This window comes from Lipotes vexillifer, unplaced genomic scaffold (assembly GCF_000442215.2).
Source record: "Lipotes vexillifer unplaced genomic scaffold, Lipotes_vexillifer_v1.1 scaffold730, whole genome shotgun sequence".
Lineage (NCBI taxonomy): Eukaryota > Metazoa > Chordata > Mammalia > Artiodactyla > Lipotidae > Lipotes > Lipotes vexillifer.
The window spans coordinates 412522-433072 of NW_006793934.1; the positions used below are offsets into that span (position 1 = coordinate 412522).

Here is a 20551-nt window from a genome sequence, read left to right on the forward strand (position 1 = left end):
GGCAGGGCCTGGGTTCAATCCCCGGTCAGGGAAAAAAAAAAGAATCTCAGACTTTGGCTGGATGGTTCCAGCTCAGGGTTTCTCATGAGGTTGCAGTCGTCTGAAAGCTTGACTGGGTTGGAGGACTCACTTCAAAGGTGACTCACGTGGCAGTTGACTGAGGCTCCAGTTCCCCACCAAGAGAACTTCTCTGTAAATTTGTCCAGGACCCATAGCAACCAGCTTCCACCAGAGTCCCCCACAAGACAGGGAGTGTAAGAGAACAGCAAAATGCCAAAAGGGTCTCTTATTACCTAATTTCAACCATGATGTACCATCACTTTTGCTCTATTCTATTGATCAAGCAGACCAATCTTGCTATAAGGTGGAGGCAATTATACAGGAGTGTGAATACCAGGAGGCAGGGGTCATTGGGGGCCATCTTTGAGGCTGGCTACCATAACACCTAACCTGTTATTGGAAAAAAATCTGCAGAAAATCTACCATTTTTTAGAACAAAAAAATTCCACTGGATACACTTATCTCCAAAGTGTGTCAGAGCAAACAAACGGACTTGAGGTATTTAACTGTGTACAAGTAAAAATGTCGACACGTTTGCATAAGATGACTTTAATTCCGTTAGGTTCTAAGGAGCGTTGAATCCTTCAGGTTATATTTGATTAAAATGTCTGTTCTTCACTTTTGCTAATCAGAAATGGCTTCCTCAGAGGGAACATCGTCAATCAGATGTGGTTTCTTGAAAAGTTTCAGCGGTTAATGTCAACAAGTGAATTTGAAAGCAAGTGAATTTCTGTAAGTATTGGTCCAGTTTAAAGTCATAGGATCCTTTAACATTGCCTAAACAGTGAGCTATATTTGGGGATTTGGCATACAGAGGGTCTGTCTTGGATCAGGTCTCAAAATACCTAAAGGATTTCCTCAAACAGGCCCAGGGTCAGATACAACAGGTGTTTTACTTCTAATTTTGGAACCCAAAGCATCCAGTTTAGAGTGAGGCTGTTCTGCACTCCTTCAGTAAGAGTGAGGATAATAAGTAATTTTGCCAAGACCTCATGTGTAGAAAAGACTGGAAATGTGTTATTCTTCTAATACTTCTGATAACAAACCACATTTTTACAAGATAACAAAGAATTGCGATGAATTCTGATAAAGGCCTCTGTTTTCTTAGTATTTAATAATTCATTTTAAAAAATATCAAAAGTCAACTTTAGTGCCAGCCAGAATACTTTTCTTTTTAAATTAATTAATTTATTTATTTTTGGCTGCCTTGGGTCTTCGTTGCTGCGCAGGGGCTTTCTCTAGTTACGGGGAGCGGGGGCTACTCTCTGTTGCCGTGCTTGGACGTCTCATTGCAGTGGCTTCTCTTGTGGAGCACGGGCTCTACGTGCACAGGCTACAGTAGTTGTGGCACGTGGGCTCAGTAGTTGTAGCATGCAGGCCCAGTAGTTGTGGTGCATGGGCTTAGTTGCTCAGTAGCATGTGGGATCTTCCCGGACCAGGGCTCGAACCCGTGTCCTCTGCATTGGCAGGTGGACTTTCAACCACTGTGCCACCAGGGAAGCCCCAACCAGAATACTTAAATGATCATATCCATTTGATTATACTATTAACAGTGAATTACATTTTTGCAATGGAAAATAGAGACATTGTAGTGTTAATGATGTATTTGGTTTCCTTTTCAAAGTATTTCAAAGGAATTTGGGGGCTTTAGAAAATGGTGATGTTACATACATTATTAAAAATATATGTATGTAAGCACATTGAAATAAGATTAAAATATGGATAAGGCTTAAAATGGAAAATATTCTTGAAACACTGTTAGCCATTCAAAATGAAATTATTGTGCATATAAAAAATGAGCAAAGCTTTTTGAATGACTTCTAAAAAAATTGGAGCAAATGTAATCATGAACATTTCAATTACAAAGTAAGGTTTGATAAATTTTCAAACGTGAAGCCCCTGTCAATATGTTTCTAATATATCCTCAAGATAATTAGCAGTGCAATCTTAGCATGCTAGACACAGTAGATTTCCCATAAATACATATTGAATATGAGATAAGCTTCAGAATTCTTATTGAAGGAATAGTAACATAAATATTAGGAAAGGCATAGCTTTCTTTTGGCATATCAGAAAGTCTGTTGCTTATTAATACTACAGAATCTACTCATTTTAAGAATTCAATATTTAAGCTCTATAGTTTAGATATTACTTTACTTTCAATTTTTCTGTGGGTTTATAAGGCAAGCCATATTTAAAAAAAAAAAGAAAAGCAAGCCATGTTGTAGGTAGTAGCAATACTACATAATTCTTTTTGAGTGGAATGAAAAGTATATGCAATGTATATATTTTTAAAGAAAGAAAAGCAACAGGTTTGACTTGAAACTAGATTTTTCTAAAAGTGATTCTGAAGTGTTTATTTCTCTACAAAATGTACAAAATTTAATAATGGGACAAGAAAATTCATTTAGGTTAGAATACTTTTTTTGTATTCTCTAATACAAAAAATTGGATACTGAATCTTTAAACCTTAAGAAATCAAATTTAGAAGTTCAAAGGAAAGTGAATATGGGAGTCATTGTTTGCACCAAGTACCAAAAACAAATTTCTAAAATAGAACTTTCGGTAATTTGCACTGGGCTCTCACCATCTGGCCTGCCTTGCCCCCATTCCAGAGCCTGTCTGACCACATGTCTAAACCTACAGAAACTCTCCAGTCCCCCCAGCCCCATCCTGGCGCACCATGGCCTCAAGGCTGGAGTAGATTTTATGGTTAACCATGTCTTTAAATGATTAGGACACCAGATGCTGTTGTACTTTAGTAAAAATAAAATTCTGGTGTCACAAAAACATGCTGGATAAATTCTAGGTTCTAAAGCATATATTGTCATTCAACTTCGTAGGGTGGGAAGTTGAACGGGAATCCTCCAGCAAGCACTGCTGGAACCCTGGGCAAGTCCAGCACGTTATCAAGCAATTACGAGATGAATTTTTCAAGAAAAAATATTTAAGTTTTTCAGACCGGCGACCATCTCTTTGTGCCGGGGTGGGCAGCTACAGTGGCACGTTGAACCAAAATGTCTGTGGGAAAGAAATCATCTTGCTATAGTGCACGAGCTGTACATCTAATCTCTAATAGGAATCAGCAGGCCACGGTTGATTTATGGACAGCCTGTGTCGCCCCGCACGGTACCAGTTCCAGGAGCCTTCGCCAATTAGCTCTATTTTCTGTTTAAGCCGTTAAAGCCACCTCCATGGAAACGCCAGGAGAAGAGGCCGGGGAGGGGAGCAGACAGGTGCGCCCTCTGTTTGGAACTACACAAAGGGCCGACCCAGCCAGCCTCAGTGTCCCTGGCGACTCCACGCACGCAGGGTACGCGCACTTCCCGCGGCCCCGCGGCGCAGTGGGCGGACGGCCGGGCGGGGCGGCGCGCGCAGGTTGCTGCGCGTCGGCTAGCTGAGACCCTCGGCCTGCTCGCGGACGCTGTGCCCGGAAAGCTCGAAGCCGGCTCCGGACGGCTGCGGCGGCGCCCGCGCTGTAGGGACTTGTAGTCCCCGTGCCTCCCGGGCGCCTCCCCCGGGTAGGCCGGCCGCGCGTCCCCGCCCGCCGCAGGCCGACTTCCTGCCGCTGGCCAAACTACACCTCCCGCCGTCCTCTCCGCTGTCTGGCCGAAAGCGAAAACAAAATCTGGGCTGCGAGCGTGCTGCCCTCCGCTGGGCGCCCCCGCCCGCTCCCCGCCCCTCCGGCGCCCTCCTGTGAGGTGGGGAGACGAAAGGCCGCGTCTTTCTCTTTCGGCTTCCTCGGCTCCCGGTGTTGGGGCCGTAGGCCTCGCTTCACCTGAGCCGGCTCCGCGCGCGCTGGGGCGCGGGGCTTTGCTCGCCTCAGCCGGGTCGGGACAAGGAAACTTGTGGGGGCGGCGACCACCGGGCGCAGTTGCTGAGCCGGGCGGCGAGGCCGCCGGGAAGTGACTCCTCGCTCTCGGGTTTTCGTGAATTTCTTCCCCGTTGCCCCTGGGCGCGTGGGCCCTCGGGAGGTGGCCGCGTGCGCCTGGCCATGCATTAGGCAGGGCTCCCCTATGCGCGCGGACCGCTGCCTCGGGCCGCCGCCTGCAGCCGCTGTCGCGTGCCCAGCCCGAGCCCGAGCCGCCGCCCGCCCCAGGCCGGGGCGTCGAGGAGCCGGCGGTGCGGCCATGTGGGGCTAACCAGCGCCGCGCCGGGCCTGCAGCGCGACCGGCAACATGGAGGCGGCCGTCGGCGCCCCAGACGGCGACGACCAGGGCGGTGCGGCGCCCCGAGAGGACGCGACGCCCATGGACGCCTATCTGCGGAAACTGGGCTTGTATCGGAAACTGGTCGCCAAGGACGGGTCGTGCCTGTTCCGGGCCGTGGCGGAGCAGGTAATGGGGCGGGGGCCGGGCGGGGGGAGGCGGCGGGGCCGGGGGGGAAGCGGCGGGCGGGCCGGGCCGCCTACCTCCCGGGCTGCGCGTGGCCCCGGCGTCCTCACAGCGGCCCATTGTCGCGCCGGAACCAGACGCTGCTCCGGGTCTGGAAGCTCTAAATCGAAACTTAAAAACCTGTAAATTATCTGGGTGTCGTCCCTCCTGGCGAAGAGGTAATGAGTTGAGGCCAGCCCGTGAGGTCTGCGGAGAGCCTTGTACCCTTGCTTGATGGCTGGCGACAGGGCGAAATGTTCTTTTCTCCTCCTCTTGGTTTTGTAACCACAGAGTTCCCACCAGTAAACCGAATGTTTCCTAGAGGAGGTGGTGCACCAGACTTAACTCGCGGAACATGAATTTTTTTCCTGTTGCTGGACTTTGGAACGGCGGGGAGCCAAGCCCGCCGCTGTCAGCCTGAATCAGAAGGGGGAAAATGTACAGTTTGGGAAAGCCAGACTTGGGAAAAGGTAGAATGTTTGCAAAGAATTGCCTTTGAGCAGACTCCACTCTTTTTTTTAGTGCTCTGCAAGGCAGTGTAGGTGTACTAAAAATAATTGACTTAAAAAAAAAAGGCTGTTTTGGAGTTGGTAGTAGGAAGGAAGGGTATATCTGGAGTTCTTTAGGCCCTTGGCCGAATTTTTCCCCCTTAATAGTCAAAATCACTTCCTAACACAGTTCTTGGGAGGATGTTTCTGATTTTTTTTCTTTTTTTTTGGTAAGAGAGCTTATTCCCTGTTATATAATACTGTAGTTGGTAGGTATGCAGTCAGCAAAACCCATCCTGTATTGAAAAATAGCTGTTGAAATAGTTGGACAAAAGTTTCACATTACTGCCCTGGTGTGTATTTCCTACCGTTCACAGTTTGCTTTCCTTTGGCCTAAGGTCCACCCCTCCTGTCTCCTCCCCGCCTTTGGAGTTTTTCTGTTTCTCTTTCTCTCACCTTTTTTGAATGCTAAGTAGCTTTCACAATGTCTAATTGTGAGTAAATGTTTTACTTAACATCTATAGACCAGTCTATTCTTATTTTTTTCAATATCCAAAGGCCAGCCATTTATTTTCCAAAGGCCCTCATTTTCACATTAGTAGCATAACATCATTTTATTTTTAAACAAGAAATGGATTTAGCAAAGGTCCAGACCTTTGCATTTTGTTGCAGGCATTGTCATTCAAACATTCTTCTCAAAGCTTCCCAAATCGAGCTCTTTTTTAGTTCAATAGATGTCTCTTATTTTTAGAATTTTAGGATGTGCTAATGTTGCTTTGGGATATGTTCACACAAACACATCCCAGTCTTTACTATCAGAAGGTAAACAGTCTGTCCCATTCGTGAGTTTCCTGGATCTCCATCTGTCCTGCTTCCTCTGCCTCAGCCTCCCTGGACTCCTTAGCACCTCCAGAAGCAGAAGGAAGAGGTGGAAGTGAATTCAGTCCCTATTGATACATATTGTTAGCGCTAGCAAGAATTTGGTAAGGAAGGAGGGGGAAACAAATAGAAATAAGGGAAGTATGGTGTTTATTTGGAGTTGGATTATCTACATCCTAGTTTATGCTGAAGCAGAAAAGTGTGTCTGGTTTCAGTACTACATGCTGTAGATAATTGGCAAACTTGATTATACAGAATCTCTCTTTTTTTTTTTTTTTTTTTTTTTTGGTGCCAAAGGTAATAGCCTTCATGGCCAAAGGCAGTGTGTGCGTTGCAGGGGGAGGTGGCGGACAGTAACAGCAGCCTCAGGCTGCCCTTTAAAAATGTGTACAGAGGATTTACTTTTTTGCCAACGATTTCTCCAATAATATCAAAATAATTATAATTTCTAACAAGGAGTCACAGTAAGTAATCTAAATGGCGGCCTTTGGGGGGGGGAATGGAGAGGGAGAGACTTGAATTAGCAGGAGTCTTTCCCTCCAAATTACCTGATTTAGATAGGCTCTTCCCTTTTTACAGTTCTGGACGTGGGCCTACAGGAGGCCTGACCTGAATCAGCTCTGTGGCCCTAGAACTAAAAATAGGGCGCTCTTAGAGGACTTGGAAAAGCAGTGCGTCCCGGCCTTTCTCAGTGTTTATCACCGTCTGCCCTAAGTAAAGATGGGAAAGCTTCCTATTTCTAGCTTATTTTCATGTATACAATGATTTGCAAAGATATTTGTCATACCATTTGAATTCTTCCTGAGTGTCCTTGAACTTGCACAATATTATGCTTTTTAAACAGTTGTCATTTAACCTTGTTTCTCTTAACAGTGCTTGGCTTTGTAAAGCCCGGGCACCCCGCACTTGATCAGAAGTTGCTGAGAGTTTTGCTTCTGAGTAACAGGTTCAGATTTCATGTGCTAATAAAATCTTTGTTAAAAGAGGAGAAAAAACAAGAGATATGCCTGTCATTGTTTTTGGTGGAAAATAAGCTTTATTCACTTATGTCTGCCACCTGTTGCTAGGTAAATGGCTTTAAGACTAGCTCCACTTTACTAATGGCAGGAAAGCCTGATCGGATGACACTGTGGTTTACTCAGACTAATACGTTGATTCATAATAGTGTCTAGCATAGCTTCTGTGAAGGAAGTGTTGCTAAATTGTCATTTGTTGAATTGGCAAAAACATTGTGTGGTGGTTATTTTTTCTACTACTCAAATCTACTACTATTTGGGTAGTCCTGGAAGCTTAGAATGTAAGGATGCTTTTTTGTAGTACCCAAGACAACAATATCGGCATACTCTGTTAAGCTGAAAAACCAGCTAGTATGCTGAAGACAAATTCATTGCTCACCTCAGCTAGTGCATCTTCAGTGTGTCTCAGTGTGCAGGGACCTGCTAGCTGTCTAAACAGTTGTGCCTTTGCTTCTGTGCGTATAAATGAGCCCTGGCTGTTGCCCACAGTGACCTGTAGAATGTGCAGCTGGAGCTTCCCTTTTCCTGAATTCTCTGCTCACCCTGAACATAAGGGAGAATCACTCAATTGGAACTATAACTCTTAAAGGTACTTTATAATAATAGAAATTCTCAAGAGGCCTTGAGAGTAGTTTGAGATGTGATTATTTTATATGTCAGCTTTTTTTCTCCTACCTTGACCTTGTAGAGTACCAGGAATACCTTCGTTTGAGACACCTAGTTATAGAAGAAAAAAAAAATCTCTTTTTAGCATGGTAGTTAAGCCAAAGGGTTTCAAACCAAAGCTGTAGACTTTTAGTAAGAGAGAAAATGCCAGTAAGTTATTCTTTTGTTGAACTAGTTGTTTTAACAGAAGAAAACAGAGGCTACAAAGTGGGAGGATTTGGATCATCTTTGTAGTATGACTCATTTCAGGTGGTGCTTTAAGATTTTAGGCAAAAGAGCAAGTTTCAAGGCTGTTGGGATGACAGCACACGGGGGCACGTTTGCATCCTGTGTGTTGCTCCCTGGATGTTCTTTCAAGAATCATGTAAGCCTGACAGCTAAAGGATTTAAGAATGAGTGCCTTAATTTTTCTGAAACCACGGTGGACTTAAATTTATACATAAGGCAAATAGTTCAGAATTACTGGGAAAAAGAAATTTATCTCTTATGGGCATAAAGCCTCAAAGACGATTTTTGTTGAAGTTTCCTGTTTGTTCTCTTTTGCAACAAGCATAGGATGAGGCTAAGCCCTGCATTGCAGGAATTCTGTTAGCCTTGCTTTGTGAAGAGCAAAGTTATAGTAGAGGGCTGGCCAGGAGAGGAAAGTGTCTTAAGTTTGCAAAGATTTCCCCAAAGGAGTAGTTTCAGTGACTTAAAGGAGAAATGGTAATAAGCTCTTTATAGAGTGACATCTGGCTTAAGTACTGCTGTTTGTATGTGTCGTGTCATCTCTCTGGTTAGTGGAAGAGGTGGGAACGAATAAAGAGCTAGAAATGATAGAAAGGGAAAGGGAGACTGATGTCTGCTGGTTGTGAGGTTATGTTGGGTGTGAAAGAAGGCACTAGGTCGTAGCTTGAATCTTCTAACAAAGTGTTTGACAGTGTGCTGCTCTTTCCTTTGCAGGTGCTGCACTCTCAGTCTCGCCATGTTGAAGTCAGAATGGCCTGTATTCATTATCTTCGAGAGAACCGAGAGAAATTTGAAGCGGTAATTTATAATTTTAAGCATGTAATGGTGTGTTGACTTATATTTACATTTTAGCCTTTAGAATGGTCCAGTGGGAATTTCACGGGTTGGATCTTAATACAGGTTTTGCAAATAACCCTTATAAAAAAGAACTGCTGGGCTTCCCTGGTGACACAGTAGTTAAGAATCCGCCTGCCAAGGCAGGGGACACGGGTTCGAGCCCTGGTCCAGGAAGATCCCACATGCTGCGGAGCAACTAAGCCCATGCACCACAACTACTGAGCCCTTGTGCCACAACTACTGAAGCCCGTGTGCCTAGAGCCCGTGCTCCACAACAAGAAAAGCCACTGCAATGAGAAGCCCGCAAACTGCAACGAAGAGTAGCCCCCACTCACTACAACTAGAGAAAGCCCGCACGCAGCAACGAAGACCCAATGCAGCCCAAAATAAAAAATAAATAAAAAATTTTTTAAAAACTGCTTTTTTGAATTCAAATCCAGTTACAGCTGTGATATTTTTTTTTTAAGGCCATTTTGTGGTATTCATTTATTCAGACATTTAGAAAGCTTCTGTGACAGATGGGTCACTGAGCTGTGGAGGCTGGAAGGATGACTTAGGCAGGACCCTTGTGTATTAGGAGCGAACTTTGTCTCATGTGATCAGGGAGTAAGGTGTTGTGGTTAACAGTTTTCTGTGATTGGCGATCCCATGTGAATTGTAAAAATTGCACACTTAGGGTATAAGAAATATGCTGAGCATAGCTAGAGTTGAGCCTTTGATTTTATCAGGAGGCATTTATAAATTTTTAATTTTTAGGGTTCATCATTGTGAACTACCTATCAAAACATTGTAATTATGTAAATAATGATTAGTAGTTAATAGAATGTAGTATAGTTAATTAGTAGTTAACAGAGTATCAACTTACTGTAATTTTCCCAGTAGTGTGTAGTAGGCTGTGAAATAATGCCACAGTGACCTATTTTCATTTTACATTGAAAGCCTTATAGGATTTACTAGTTATTGGTTTTATGACTAGAATTATCATCTGACAACTTTCAATGGTATTTTCCCCCCATTGACTGCCAGAAGAACATTGACACTTTGCATATAACTCAATTCTAAGACTTAATAGGTAAATAGTGTTTAGATGTGTTCTTGGGTTGGAGTTCCTATTTTCAAGCAAAATTTTATTACTGGTGACATTTTTCTGGGTGCCATGTTATAAAATGGACAGTAATACATTCCAGGAAGGAGAGGTACCTGCTTGATCAGGAGATTTGAAAACTTGTTTTATTAATAAAAAGCTGGTAGTGTGGAGGCTAGATAAGAGAGTATTATAGCAGAGGAGGGCAGGGGAGTGGAGTGGTCCTTGAGTATTTGAAGAAATTACAGGTGAATTATTACTGTTATTGGCTGCTGTTGACAACAGTGGAAATTGCTAACATTGGTTGAGCATTTACTGTCTGCCAGCAGGCATTGTTTTAAGTGCTTTGCATATATTTATTTAGCTCTACCATCCGAGGTTGAAAGTTCCAAGGGGGAAAGTTTTGCCTTCCTTATAATGAATACTTCTAACAGTTTCTATTGGCCAGAATTGGAAAAGACTCTCATGGGAAGAAGGGTGTGCCTTTTTACTGACCGTGGTTAGTTGGGGCCTAGATGAATACTTTCTGATTAGAAAGGAGAATCTCAGATTGGATGCAGGCTTGTGTCAGAACATGGCTTAGGTCTTTTGCAACTTTAAATGGTTCTGTGGGGTTGTTTTATTTTTTTTAAGTCTATAGATAATCAACTAATACAGAACAGTAGCCTCTGATTGGTGGGATATTTGAAATATGTGGCTATTTTATTACAAGTCTGTGTTGAAACTTAGGATAGTTTTTGGAAATTTGACAGTATACAATCTATAAAGGAATTAATCTCCGTCTTAAAAAAATCCATGGGCGTTTAAAAGATTTTTATAGACCGGGGAGTGTATTTTAATGGTTTTAAGTGTATCACTTTGTTAAATTAACTGAGACTAATTTAAATAAAATTGAATTTGGTGTTTTAGATAAATGTCTTTTTAGATCTTTAAGTTAAATTAGTGGAATTGCTATGAGAAAAGCAAAAAACATTATTATATAGCTTGAATAAACTCAATTGTTTTTTGTATGTTAAAGTAACAATGAAGCAGGCCATATTAGAAAAATCTTGTTGATTCTTCAAAAGATCTTTAGCATTGTTAGTTCTCGTCCTTGTTTTTAGTATAACTGACCTAAGAGAGAATGAATATTCATATCTATTAGTAAACTAATATTTCTTAGCTAGTGCATCTGTCTTTAATTATCTTCTAAGCATTGGCCATTACCAGGTTTGTCTTTAAGTGCTGCTTTTATCATGTAATTTCTCTGTTCACAGTGTCACCTGCTGGGACCTTGAACTGTCTTCTCCCTAAGTCTGATAGTCCTGCCTGGGCCCCAGGCCCTCTGTGAATAGGTGTGCAGTTGAGTTCCTCTTTCATTGCACTCACCCCACCGAGTGGCCCTGCTCCTGCTGGCCAGGTGGCTCCTGTCTTCCCAACACAGTGCTTGCTCTCCACCGCTTCCTCATGATGCTGTCCCTGTGCCCATCCAGATCCTGTCCAGGAAATGTTTCCGGACAGTGTTTCCTTCTTTAAATTCTTTTGTATGTTTATGATGTTTTCTTAATGATGTATGTATTTTCATAATTAGATTTTATCTGTGCATGTGTGTATATATAATATATATTTTAGTATTACTGATGTATCCAAGGTTTGTGTAAAAATTCAGTAATTCACAGTGAAGAGATTAACTTTTGCTTCGATGTATTTGTAATAGACTTTTTTCTCTTTTTGCAGTTTATAGAAGGGTCATTTGAAGAATATTTAAAACGTTTGGAAAATCCACAGGTATGCAGTAATCTTCTGACGTATTTCTGTTTTTTATATGTTAAATAATGTATTCAAAATTCATTACGAGAGATTAATACTACAGTGTATGGAGGGGTTTCCTTATAAACATTTACTATCTTATGTGCACATTTTATGCAGCATTTAATTGGAAGACAGTTGGAGCTGTGTACTGTGCACTGTTGCCTCACTAAAGACAGTCGTGCTCTCTTTATCTGTCATAATGGCATAAAAGACCTAAAATAACAGTGCTGATGATTTCCAGGGTGCAGTGTTGGTATGTGTATGGGGCTTGGTGGACAGGGCAATATTTGATTGCTTCCTTAGGCAACTGAGAAGACAGTTTCTTTTATGGAGGTTCCATTCCCCATAAAATGGTCAGTGTGAGAAGTAGGAAGAGACAGTTGGGAGTAAAAGGACAGCACTTTCCCACCAGGTCCCATTGCCGGCACTTCCTCAGTCATTTTGAAGTTAAAAGAATTTTTCTTTTTCTTTTTTTTCTGCTGTCGAAACTAATGTTCTTTGTGTAAAAATCCAAATGTTAATGGCATGCCATGTAGAATGTTCCCTCATCCCCGGAGGTAATCGCTGTTAAGTTTAAAATGACATTACCAAAGGAAAAAGCTAAGAGAAGGAGTCAGATAGGGAGGAAAGGGAATAATAACATAGGAATAGGGTGTTTGATCAGTGTTTGGTGTCTCCCTTCACTTCCCTAACTCTAATTTGAGTGCTTGTCGTGGGCCAAGAATGGCCAGGCACCCGGGAGGCAGAGGTAACTGGGATTTGGATGCTGTTCTCAGGAGTTTTCCTATAGTAGGGAACATCTCATACCAGTGAGAAGGTACATGTGTTGTAAGAAGTATAGGTATGATGCTGTAGGCATTCAGTTTTATTCCTGCCTGGGTAGGCAAAGCAGGAGTTTGAGAGTAAGAGGGCATTTGAACTCTGAAGAGCTTCTGGATAAGAAATGCCTAGGGTGAAGGACATTTCCAGGTAATGAAAATTGTGCGCAAGACAGATAAAGAAAGCAGTTGGGTTTGTGTGGAGCACGGAGCACACGAAGGTGGGAGGTGGTGAGAAATGTCCGAGGGCAGGCTGCGGTGAGCTCACGGGAGAGCATCACTGCCAGCCTCATTAGCTTGGAGCTGATAGTTGAGGCCAGCATTTCTCAAAGCATCGCCTACAGGCCATTGCATCAGGAAAAATGCAGATCCCTGGCCTCTATTCCAGACCCAAATCAAAGTCTCTGCACCTGGGGCCTGGGAATCTGGCATTGGGAAGTTTTTCAAGTTTTTTGAGTCAGGAAGTGAGTTATGTTTTGTTCACTGCTTTGAAGTGAGAATAGTGCCTGGTGTTTTTGTTAACTGGATGGATGGATGGATGAAAGAATCTTGTGTAAAGGTAGTTTGGAGGTGGATGAGACCAGAGGCAGGAACACTAGTTCCAGTGGTTTTGAAAAAATTGTTTAATACATGGAGAAGTGGGCACACTATAGTAAGTGTAAAAAAAGGAGAATAAGTATGCTATTACTCCAGTTTGGGTGACAAATACCCTCTGAAGATCTTTTCTCTAAATCTGCTCAGGACTACATTTTTATTTCGGTGATTTTGAAACTGAGTTTTGCCCACAAAAATGGACACACATTCATTTTCCTGAAGTTTGTAGTTTTTTTTGTCTTAGTTTATAAGCCTCTTTGAAGGCAAGAATTATATATTTTGTTGCTTTTGGACTTCCCGTGGTTACCTGTCAATTTGGGGTGCCTGATTGATCAATTTGTGTGTGTTGAGTGCATGTTAAAGCCGTATTGCATTATATGTAACAGGTAGGAAAGATTAAACACCAGAATGTTAACAGTTCTCTCTAGGTAGTAGTACTACTGGTGATTTTTGTTTCCTTTGTAGAATATGATTAATTTTTAATCAGAAAAAAAACCCCACAGTGTAATTTTATAGTAATCTTTGTGCAGCAGTTCAGGCTCTTGGGCTGTGAGGGTCCGAGAAAGGATAGCAGAGACATAGTGGGAGTGGAGAGAAGGGGACCGAGGGAGGAAATGAGGCAGTGTGAACTGAACTGAGACTGATGGGGGGGGGGTCTGCAGGAGGGGGGAGGGCAGGTTGCTGCGATTTTGAGCACGTGGGACAGGTATTTCCTTCCCAGGGTGCTGGCCAGCCAGATTTGTTACCCTTAGGGCACCCCTCCCCAATCCGGTCAAACCTCCTCCAGGTGTTTCAGGTACCAAACAGGACAGTCGTTTGTTCTTCATTATTAGCAATAAACATTTATGTCTTCCTTTGTTTCTTTCTCCCTGATATATGGAATGTATGAAATGAAAAGAGAAATATAGTTGATGGATATAAACTCTACTGCTTCATCCAATTCTCAGAGAAAGCATCTTTCTCCTTTTACTTAAAAATACCAGTGGAACATTTTGAAAAATGCCTCAAACTTTTTGCAAGAATATATTTTTGTCAGCTTTACGTAGGTGAAATTGACATACAATAAATTTTTAAGCTTATAATTTGATGAAATTTGACAGATGCATACAGTTGTGTGACTGCCCACAGACATCGTATAGGACGTTTCCATCACTCCACAGAGTTTCTCGTGCCCTCCTTCTGCACTTAATCCCCCCATCCCCATATCCACTGATGTATTAAGTTTTGCCTTTTCTAGACGGAAAAAAATGGAATGATATAGTTTATAGTCTTATATGGCTGGCTTCTTTCACTTAGCATAATGGAAACATTTTGAGATTCATCCATGTTGTGTGTATCGGTAGTTCCTTTTTTTTTTTCTTTTTTGCGGTACGCGGGCCTCTCACTGTTGTGGCCTCTCCCGTTGCGGAGCACAGGCTCCGGACACGCAGGCTCAGCGGCCGTGGCTTAAGGGCCCAGCCGCTCCACGGGATGTGGGATCTTCCTGGACCGGGGCACGGACCTGTGTCCCCTGCATTGGCAGGTGGACTCTCAACCACTGTGCCACCAGGGAAGCCCCGGTAGTTCCTTTTTATTGCTGAGTGGTCATTCTCTGTATGGATGTACTGCAGTTTGTTTAGCAGTTTACCAGTTGATGGATATTTGAGTTCTTTCCAGTTTGCGGCTGTTACGATTAAAGCTGCTAAGAATATTTGCTTGCAAGTCTTTCTGTGGGCATATGTTTTCTTTTCTCTTGGATTAATACTACTGGGAGTGGAATTGCTGGATCATATGGTAAATTTATGTTTAACTTAATGAGAAATTGCCAATCTGCTTTCCAAAGTGGCTATGCCATTTTGCTTTCTCATTAGCAATATATGAGAATTCCAGTTGCTCTACATCTTCCTCAACACTCAGTATGCTCAGCCTTTTAAATTGTAGCTGTGTTGGTGGTTGTATAGTAGTATCTCATTGTGATCTTAACTTGCATTTCTCTAGTAATGTTGAGAATCTTTTCATGTGTTTATTTGCCATCCATATATCTTTGTTGGTGAAATGTCTATTCATAGATTTTGTCTTTTTTTTTTATTACATTGGTTTTATTGAATTATAAGAGTACTTTATATTGAGTATAAATTCTGTACTGGATATATATTCTTCAGTAGTTTCTTCCAGTTTGTATCTTGTCTTTTAGTGTTCTTAATAGTGTCGTTTGAGGAACAAAAGTTTGCTTTGATGACTATTTAAGAACATTTAAATGAGTTTTTTTGATATAGTGTAGTTCTTGAGTTAAAGCAGATTTTGTAGACACGATGTGCTCTTACCCACAGTGAGGAAGTAGATTAAACATCATACAGAGTGCTGAGTAAATAAAGTTATGGCCTTAAGGTAGAAGATACTGATAGAACATAGATTTTTTTTTTTTAATAATTAAAAATTGATCCTGGTGAGAGAAGACAAGAAGATACGATAGACAAGAAGATAATTCATATATCACATATGATAGATATGTGTACTTAACCAGACTGCAACAGAATTTATTCTGAAGATTAAATATTTATAAAATGATACATTATTTGAGGGGTGGTATTTTGTTGACACTAGTAGAGTAGTTTTCCATTTTCTAAAGTGGATATATGGATTCTGCATAAAGTGGATATAGCTTGTGTTTGTGATCTAAGCAGACTGGTTTCAGGGAAGGCTTTCCTCTATACCAGAGGTTATCTTTTGTACCAGTTTATGAGAAGCTGGGATTGTTAGGCAGAGGCCTATTTTAAGAAGTCTATTTTAATATATGGCACCCATTTCATTTTGAAAAACAGAGCCAACTTTTGCAAGCTATTAAAGTGCAGAGTCTTTGGGGGAAAGATGATTCTTTTCTGAGAGATCAAACCATCCTCTTAAAATCTTTCTGTATCTCAAATTTGTTTTCTTTGAAGGAGAAAGTAGCAGCATTCATTTACCATAGCTCATTATTTTTAGTAACTCTTGGTAGTAAGTCTTCACTAATTTCACAAGTAGTTTAGGAATACATTCTCATGGTGAAAGATTTAATACAGAATGAAGAATGAAAATCTCTACATTTCCCTCATCTTGAACTTCCTGTCTCTGCTGTCAACTTAGGATATCCTTCCAGACCTCTTTCTATGAATATATGTATTTTTTGTTTTGCACAATAGGATTATTTCACCAGTTTACTTTTTACACATAATAGTCTGAGTGATCTTTCCAAGTCAGTTCATCATTCTTTTTGATGATTGCATGATGTTTCCATACATAGTTTGGATGAACCATAAAATTATTTAATTATTCCTTATCTATTAGTGGAATCTTGGGGCTATCTGTAAAAATTTTTTTTAAACTATTACAAATAGCTATAGTGGACATCCTTGTTTATATACACTTTTGTGGACATGTGAAATATTTCTTTAGGATAGATTTTTTTTTTTTTTCTTTTTGGCTGCACTGTACAGCATGCAGGATCTTAGTACCCTGGCCAGGGATCGAACCTGTGCCACCTGCAGTGGAAGCACAGAGTCTTAACCACTGGACCACCAGGGAACTCCCTAGGATAGATTTATACAAGTTGAATTGCTGGGTCAAAGAGTATATGGATATTTAAATTTTTGATATATACTGGCGCTTTCCTTCTGAAAAGCTTAAGGACTTAAAAGAGACTCCTTTAGTACTAGAACTTCTACCACATGTTAAAGTGATTGCTGGGGCACTGCTTTCTTTGTACCTTCAATCATCCTGAAGAGAGAGGACCTGCCCTTTTTCATCCTTCCTGATTCTTGAGTTCTGCTTTGAGTCCACATCCCGTTTTCTGGGCACGAATCATGTGCCAGGCTCTGTTCTGGGTGCTAGGTTGGAGGGCAGAGTCTTTGCCTTTAACAAGTTCTCAACTTAGAGATACTACTCCGTCATCTTGCCACATCAGTAGGAACTCTTATTCTAGCTCTGTTACTAAGGCTTTTTTGCGACAGAAACTTGGGCTGCTTTTTAGTATGTGTTATTATAGCCTGTTTCATAGAAATGTTTTTATAGAATTCATAATACTAACAATATTAATGAGCTTTTCTAGCTAATTAGATATATCATATAAAGATATGTATTAAGGTATTGTAAAAAGTAGGAGACATTTATGTGCCAACTTTTTTTGTTCAATACAGGAATGGGTTGGACAAGTGGAAATAAGTGCCCTTTCTCTTATGTACAGGTGAGCACTGTAATAATGTAGGTAAACAAAAATAAAGTCAGTGGGAAATTAACATGTTCCATTGTAGTCAAGTTGTTAAAATAGCAAAGCAGTTTTATGCCTTGGTTGTAAAAGCATCTTTTCTAATATTTTGCTTTTTTAATTGCATCAGTTAGATTTTGACATTTAGGTATCAATGTATAGAGATTTTAATTTTCCAAATATTTTTGGAATGGAATATAAAAATTTTTCCAGGCCTATAAACTATATCACTTATCATCAGCCTTCTAGAGAAATGATGTCCTGCTCTGAAGGCTGGTAGCATTGAATGGCCACTATAAAGGCAAAACACTATATTGTCAATTTTACAACTTTTGCCCATTAGCGGAGCAGGTGAATGCTCTATTTTTTCTTTTTGAAATGTCCTTATAAATATCATCTTCACAATTCCTCTGGTTTTGAGGTCTACTTTTAGAATTATATCTGAAGTTACATATATGCAAATTACATTTAAAATTTAATTATTTTGCGATGATACTTTTATATAAGTATGTTACAGCTTAGTTATTCCATTACTATCTTTTGTTCACTGCTCTATTTCCAGTGCCTAGAATATTGCTTGGTGTATACTGGGCTCTTGAGTGAATGAATGAATGAGTGATTAAATGTCAATTCATGAAATATATTTCATCAGAAGTAATTTCTACATGTTATTTTCAGGAAAGATTTTATAATTTACCGGGAACCAAATGTTTCTCCTTCACAAGTAACTGAAAATAATTTTCCTGAAAAGGTAAGAATTTTTCTAAGTGTTTCTAAAGGATTTAAGTAAAAGAACCACTCAGTTGCCATCTTGACTGCCTAAGCTATAATTTTTAAGTGACTTTTTGAGTTTTTCTAAGTTCCTATTAATCATCCATGAGTTACATTATTTTGTATTTGTTTTTTCCCACAAATCACTATGTTGAACTCTATCGTAACATTTTACTAGGGAAAAAAAATTGAGATATTAGTGTATGTGATTAATTAGACTATTACTGTTTTACATCAATATAAACATTAAATAGAAAAATAACTTGTGAAAATGGGTTCTGCAATTGCATCCACAAATACTTTGGTCATTGTGATGTATTTCCCATTGTAAAGATAATTTACTGGCTAAGGTGCTATTATTTAGTCACAAAGCAGAAACAACTGAAAAATGATGTGAAGCCTAGAAAGGGGACAAAAACATGATTCATTGTTAGAGAACTTTGTTTTGGTATCATCCAGGCCAAGTTGAAGTGTCTTATCACCATGCAAATGGTGGTAAGGGGGCAGGGAACTGAGTGAAATAGACTTTATAAGGACTTACAGGTTTCCAAGGTGCTTGGCTCTGGATCTGGCCTTTGCAGTATAATTTTTGGAATATGACGTAATCTAAGCAAAATCAGTGTGTATTTTTCTTAGCATAAGTGATTGACTTATGCTAATACACATAAGGTAATACACATAAGACTTACCTATACACATACAATACACATAAGTGATTGACTATTTAGAAGGTACTTAAAACTGTAAAGCAGAAAAAATTTTTCTTTGATTCTGCTTCTTAGAGGTAAGCATTATTAAAGTAAGGTTTTAGAATATTTTCTTACAGTCTTTTAACCCTCATCTTCAGGTAGTTGAAATCACGTTGTTTTCATATATTGTGTGTGATTTTTGTGATCCCATAAGCATTTCCCCAAGTCATTAGGAACTTTTGATTCATTGGCTGTGTAACATTTCAGCATATGGATGTACCATATGGTCATGTACCATGTACATGTACCATGACCACATTGGAGCTTTAGGTTACTTCTAAAATATTCACTTCCTACTAGGAAATTTATTTACTAGTAATTCAGTGATATTAGAGATGTAAGTTGCTATGTAAATGTCATATATGAAGGGCTGAAAAGTGTATTTTATTTTTCTCTTTCAGGTATTACTGTGTTTTTCGAATGGCAATCATTATGATATTGTCTATCCCATAAAGTATAAAGAGAGCTCTGCTGTGTGTCAGTGTAAGTAATCACCCTTGTGCTTATATAGGAAATTTTCTTCCTAAGCATTATAGTCTAGTGCAAACAAGTCCGGGCAAATGCACTGTTTTGTTGTAAAAATATATTTCTGAGATCCTTAGGTTACCAAAAATGTTAATGCTATAATAAAAACTTATTTCAGTAGGACAAAAAAGGCACTAGTATAGATTAGAGTTTGGCTTGTAAATACAAAGTTATTTTTTCTTGCAGTAATTAATTTCAGTAATAATGATTTGTATGTGTTTTTAAAGCTGTTAGTGTATAGCTTGAAAATCTAAATGACAGAGGAAATCAAGTATTTGATCGTATTTGGCTCTAGACCTGGGTTTCTTGACCTTGGCACTCTTAATATTTTGGGCCGGATAATTCTTTGTTTTGGGGGTTGTTTTGTCCATTGTAGGATGTTTAGTAATATCTACTCTGTAGATGCCAGTAGTGCTCTCTCTCCCATGTGACAACCAAAAATGTCTCCGGATTTTGCCAAGTATTTCCTGGGAGGATAAAATACCCCTTTCTTCCCCAGTTGAGCATTACTGCTGTGGTAGCTCCTTCCTGCCTTCTTACTTTATCTTCTTTATCATCTATTATGACAAAGTGCACGTGACTCATACAAAGCAGTGGTGCTGGGCATGTGATGGGCATTTTCCCTCTGTTCTTTAGCTGGGGGTGACCAGTAAAGACATGTGTAATGTAAAATTTTAAATTGATCTATTTGAGATATGGGAGTCTAGCTGTCTGTATCCTGGGCTGTGTCCTCCACCTGTACCAGCTAGTCAAAATCTGGACATTTCAGCTTTGGGAAGGACAGCTCATGGTGCCTACCTTTCCTGTACTTCTCAGAACCTGTGGTTCCGATGATATTGGGATGAATGCAAGGTGGTCTGTGAGAAAGGGGGTCTCTTGGGGACTCGTTTAGGGGGTGGGCACCATTGTCAATGAATTCTTCGTGGACTTGTTTGGGTAAGGTTCAAAGTGAGAATCCTGAACTCCCATGTGTAGGTTTTGAATGTTTGGTAATATATATTTCTATGTTTTCTGGAATTTGTTATTTTCTTCTTCTTTTTTTAAAGCAAAGAAGTTGTCTAAATATGCTTCAGTGGCTGCTGAGAATACATTTTACAATGGTTTCTCTTTAGTCCATTATGAAAAGTTATCTTCTTTCTAGCAATCTTAATTTTCCTTACGTTTTCCATCCAAGCCTCTTTAGGTTGGGCAGGTTGTGTGACATCTCTAGTTCTCAGTTTCTTCATGTGTACAGTTAGAATAAGAACATTTCACTGTGCTGGCATTAAATATGAAGGTGGTATGTAAAGGCTTAGCACAGTGTGTGGGATGTAGTCATTGCTCACTGTGCATGTTTAATTTTATCATACTTGGTTCAAAGTAGTGATACCTTTTTGTGTTATTGTTAGTTTTAAAAATGTCAGTATATTATATAATGATTTTTGAACTAATTAACTGCAAAGACAGAAATCTA

At 40.3% G+C, this 20551-nt stretch overlaps 2 protein-coding genes across 2 annotated transcripts in view; one reads left to right on the plus strand and one right to left on the minus strand.

Moving 5' to 3' along the window:
• Nucleotides 1-3221: 3221 nt before the first annotated feature.
• On the minus strand, nt 3222-4312 carry LOC103082717 (myristoylated alanine-rich C-kinase substrate). Its single transcript, XM_007466903.1, has 2 exons — nt 4204-4312; nt 3222-4048 (listed from the first exon to the last, which is right to left on the minus strand). The coding sequence occupies exons 1-2, from the start codon at nt 4310-4312 to the stop codon at nt 3222-3224; spliced, it is 936 nt and encodes a 311-aa protein (XP_007466965.1).
• OTUD4 (OTU deubiquitinase 4) overlaps nt 4311-20551 on the plus strand; it is a 36865-nt gene continuing 20624 nt past the window's right edge. The window contains exons 1-6 of the mRNA XM_007466900.1: nt 4311-4397; nt 8425-8508; nt 11348-11398; nt 16986-17032; nt 17732-17804; nt 18975-19056. Of these exons, the coding sequence (XP_007466962.1) occupies nt 4311-4397; nt 8425-8508; nt 11348-11398; nt 16986-17032; nt 17732-17804; nt 18975-19056 (424 nt within the window). The remainder of the gene's footprint in view (nt 4398-8424; nt 8509-11347; nt 11399-16985; nt 17033-17731; nt 17805-18974; nt 19057-20551) is intronic.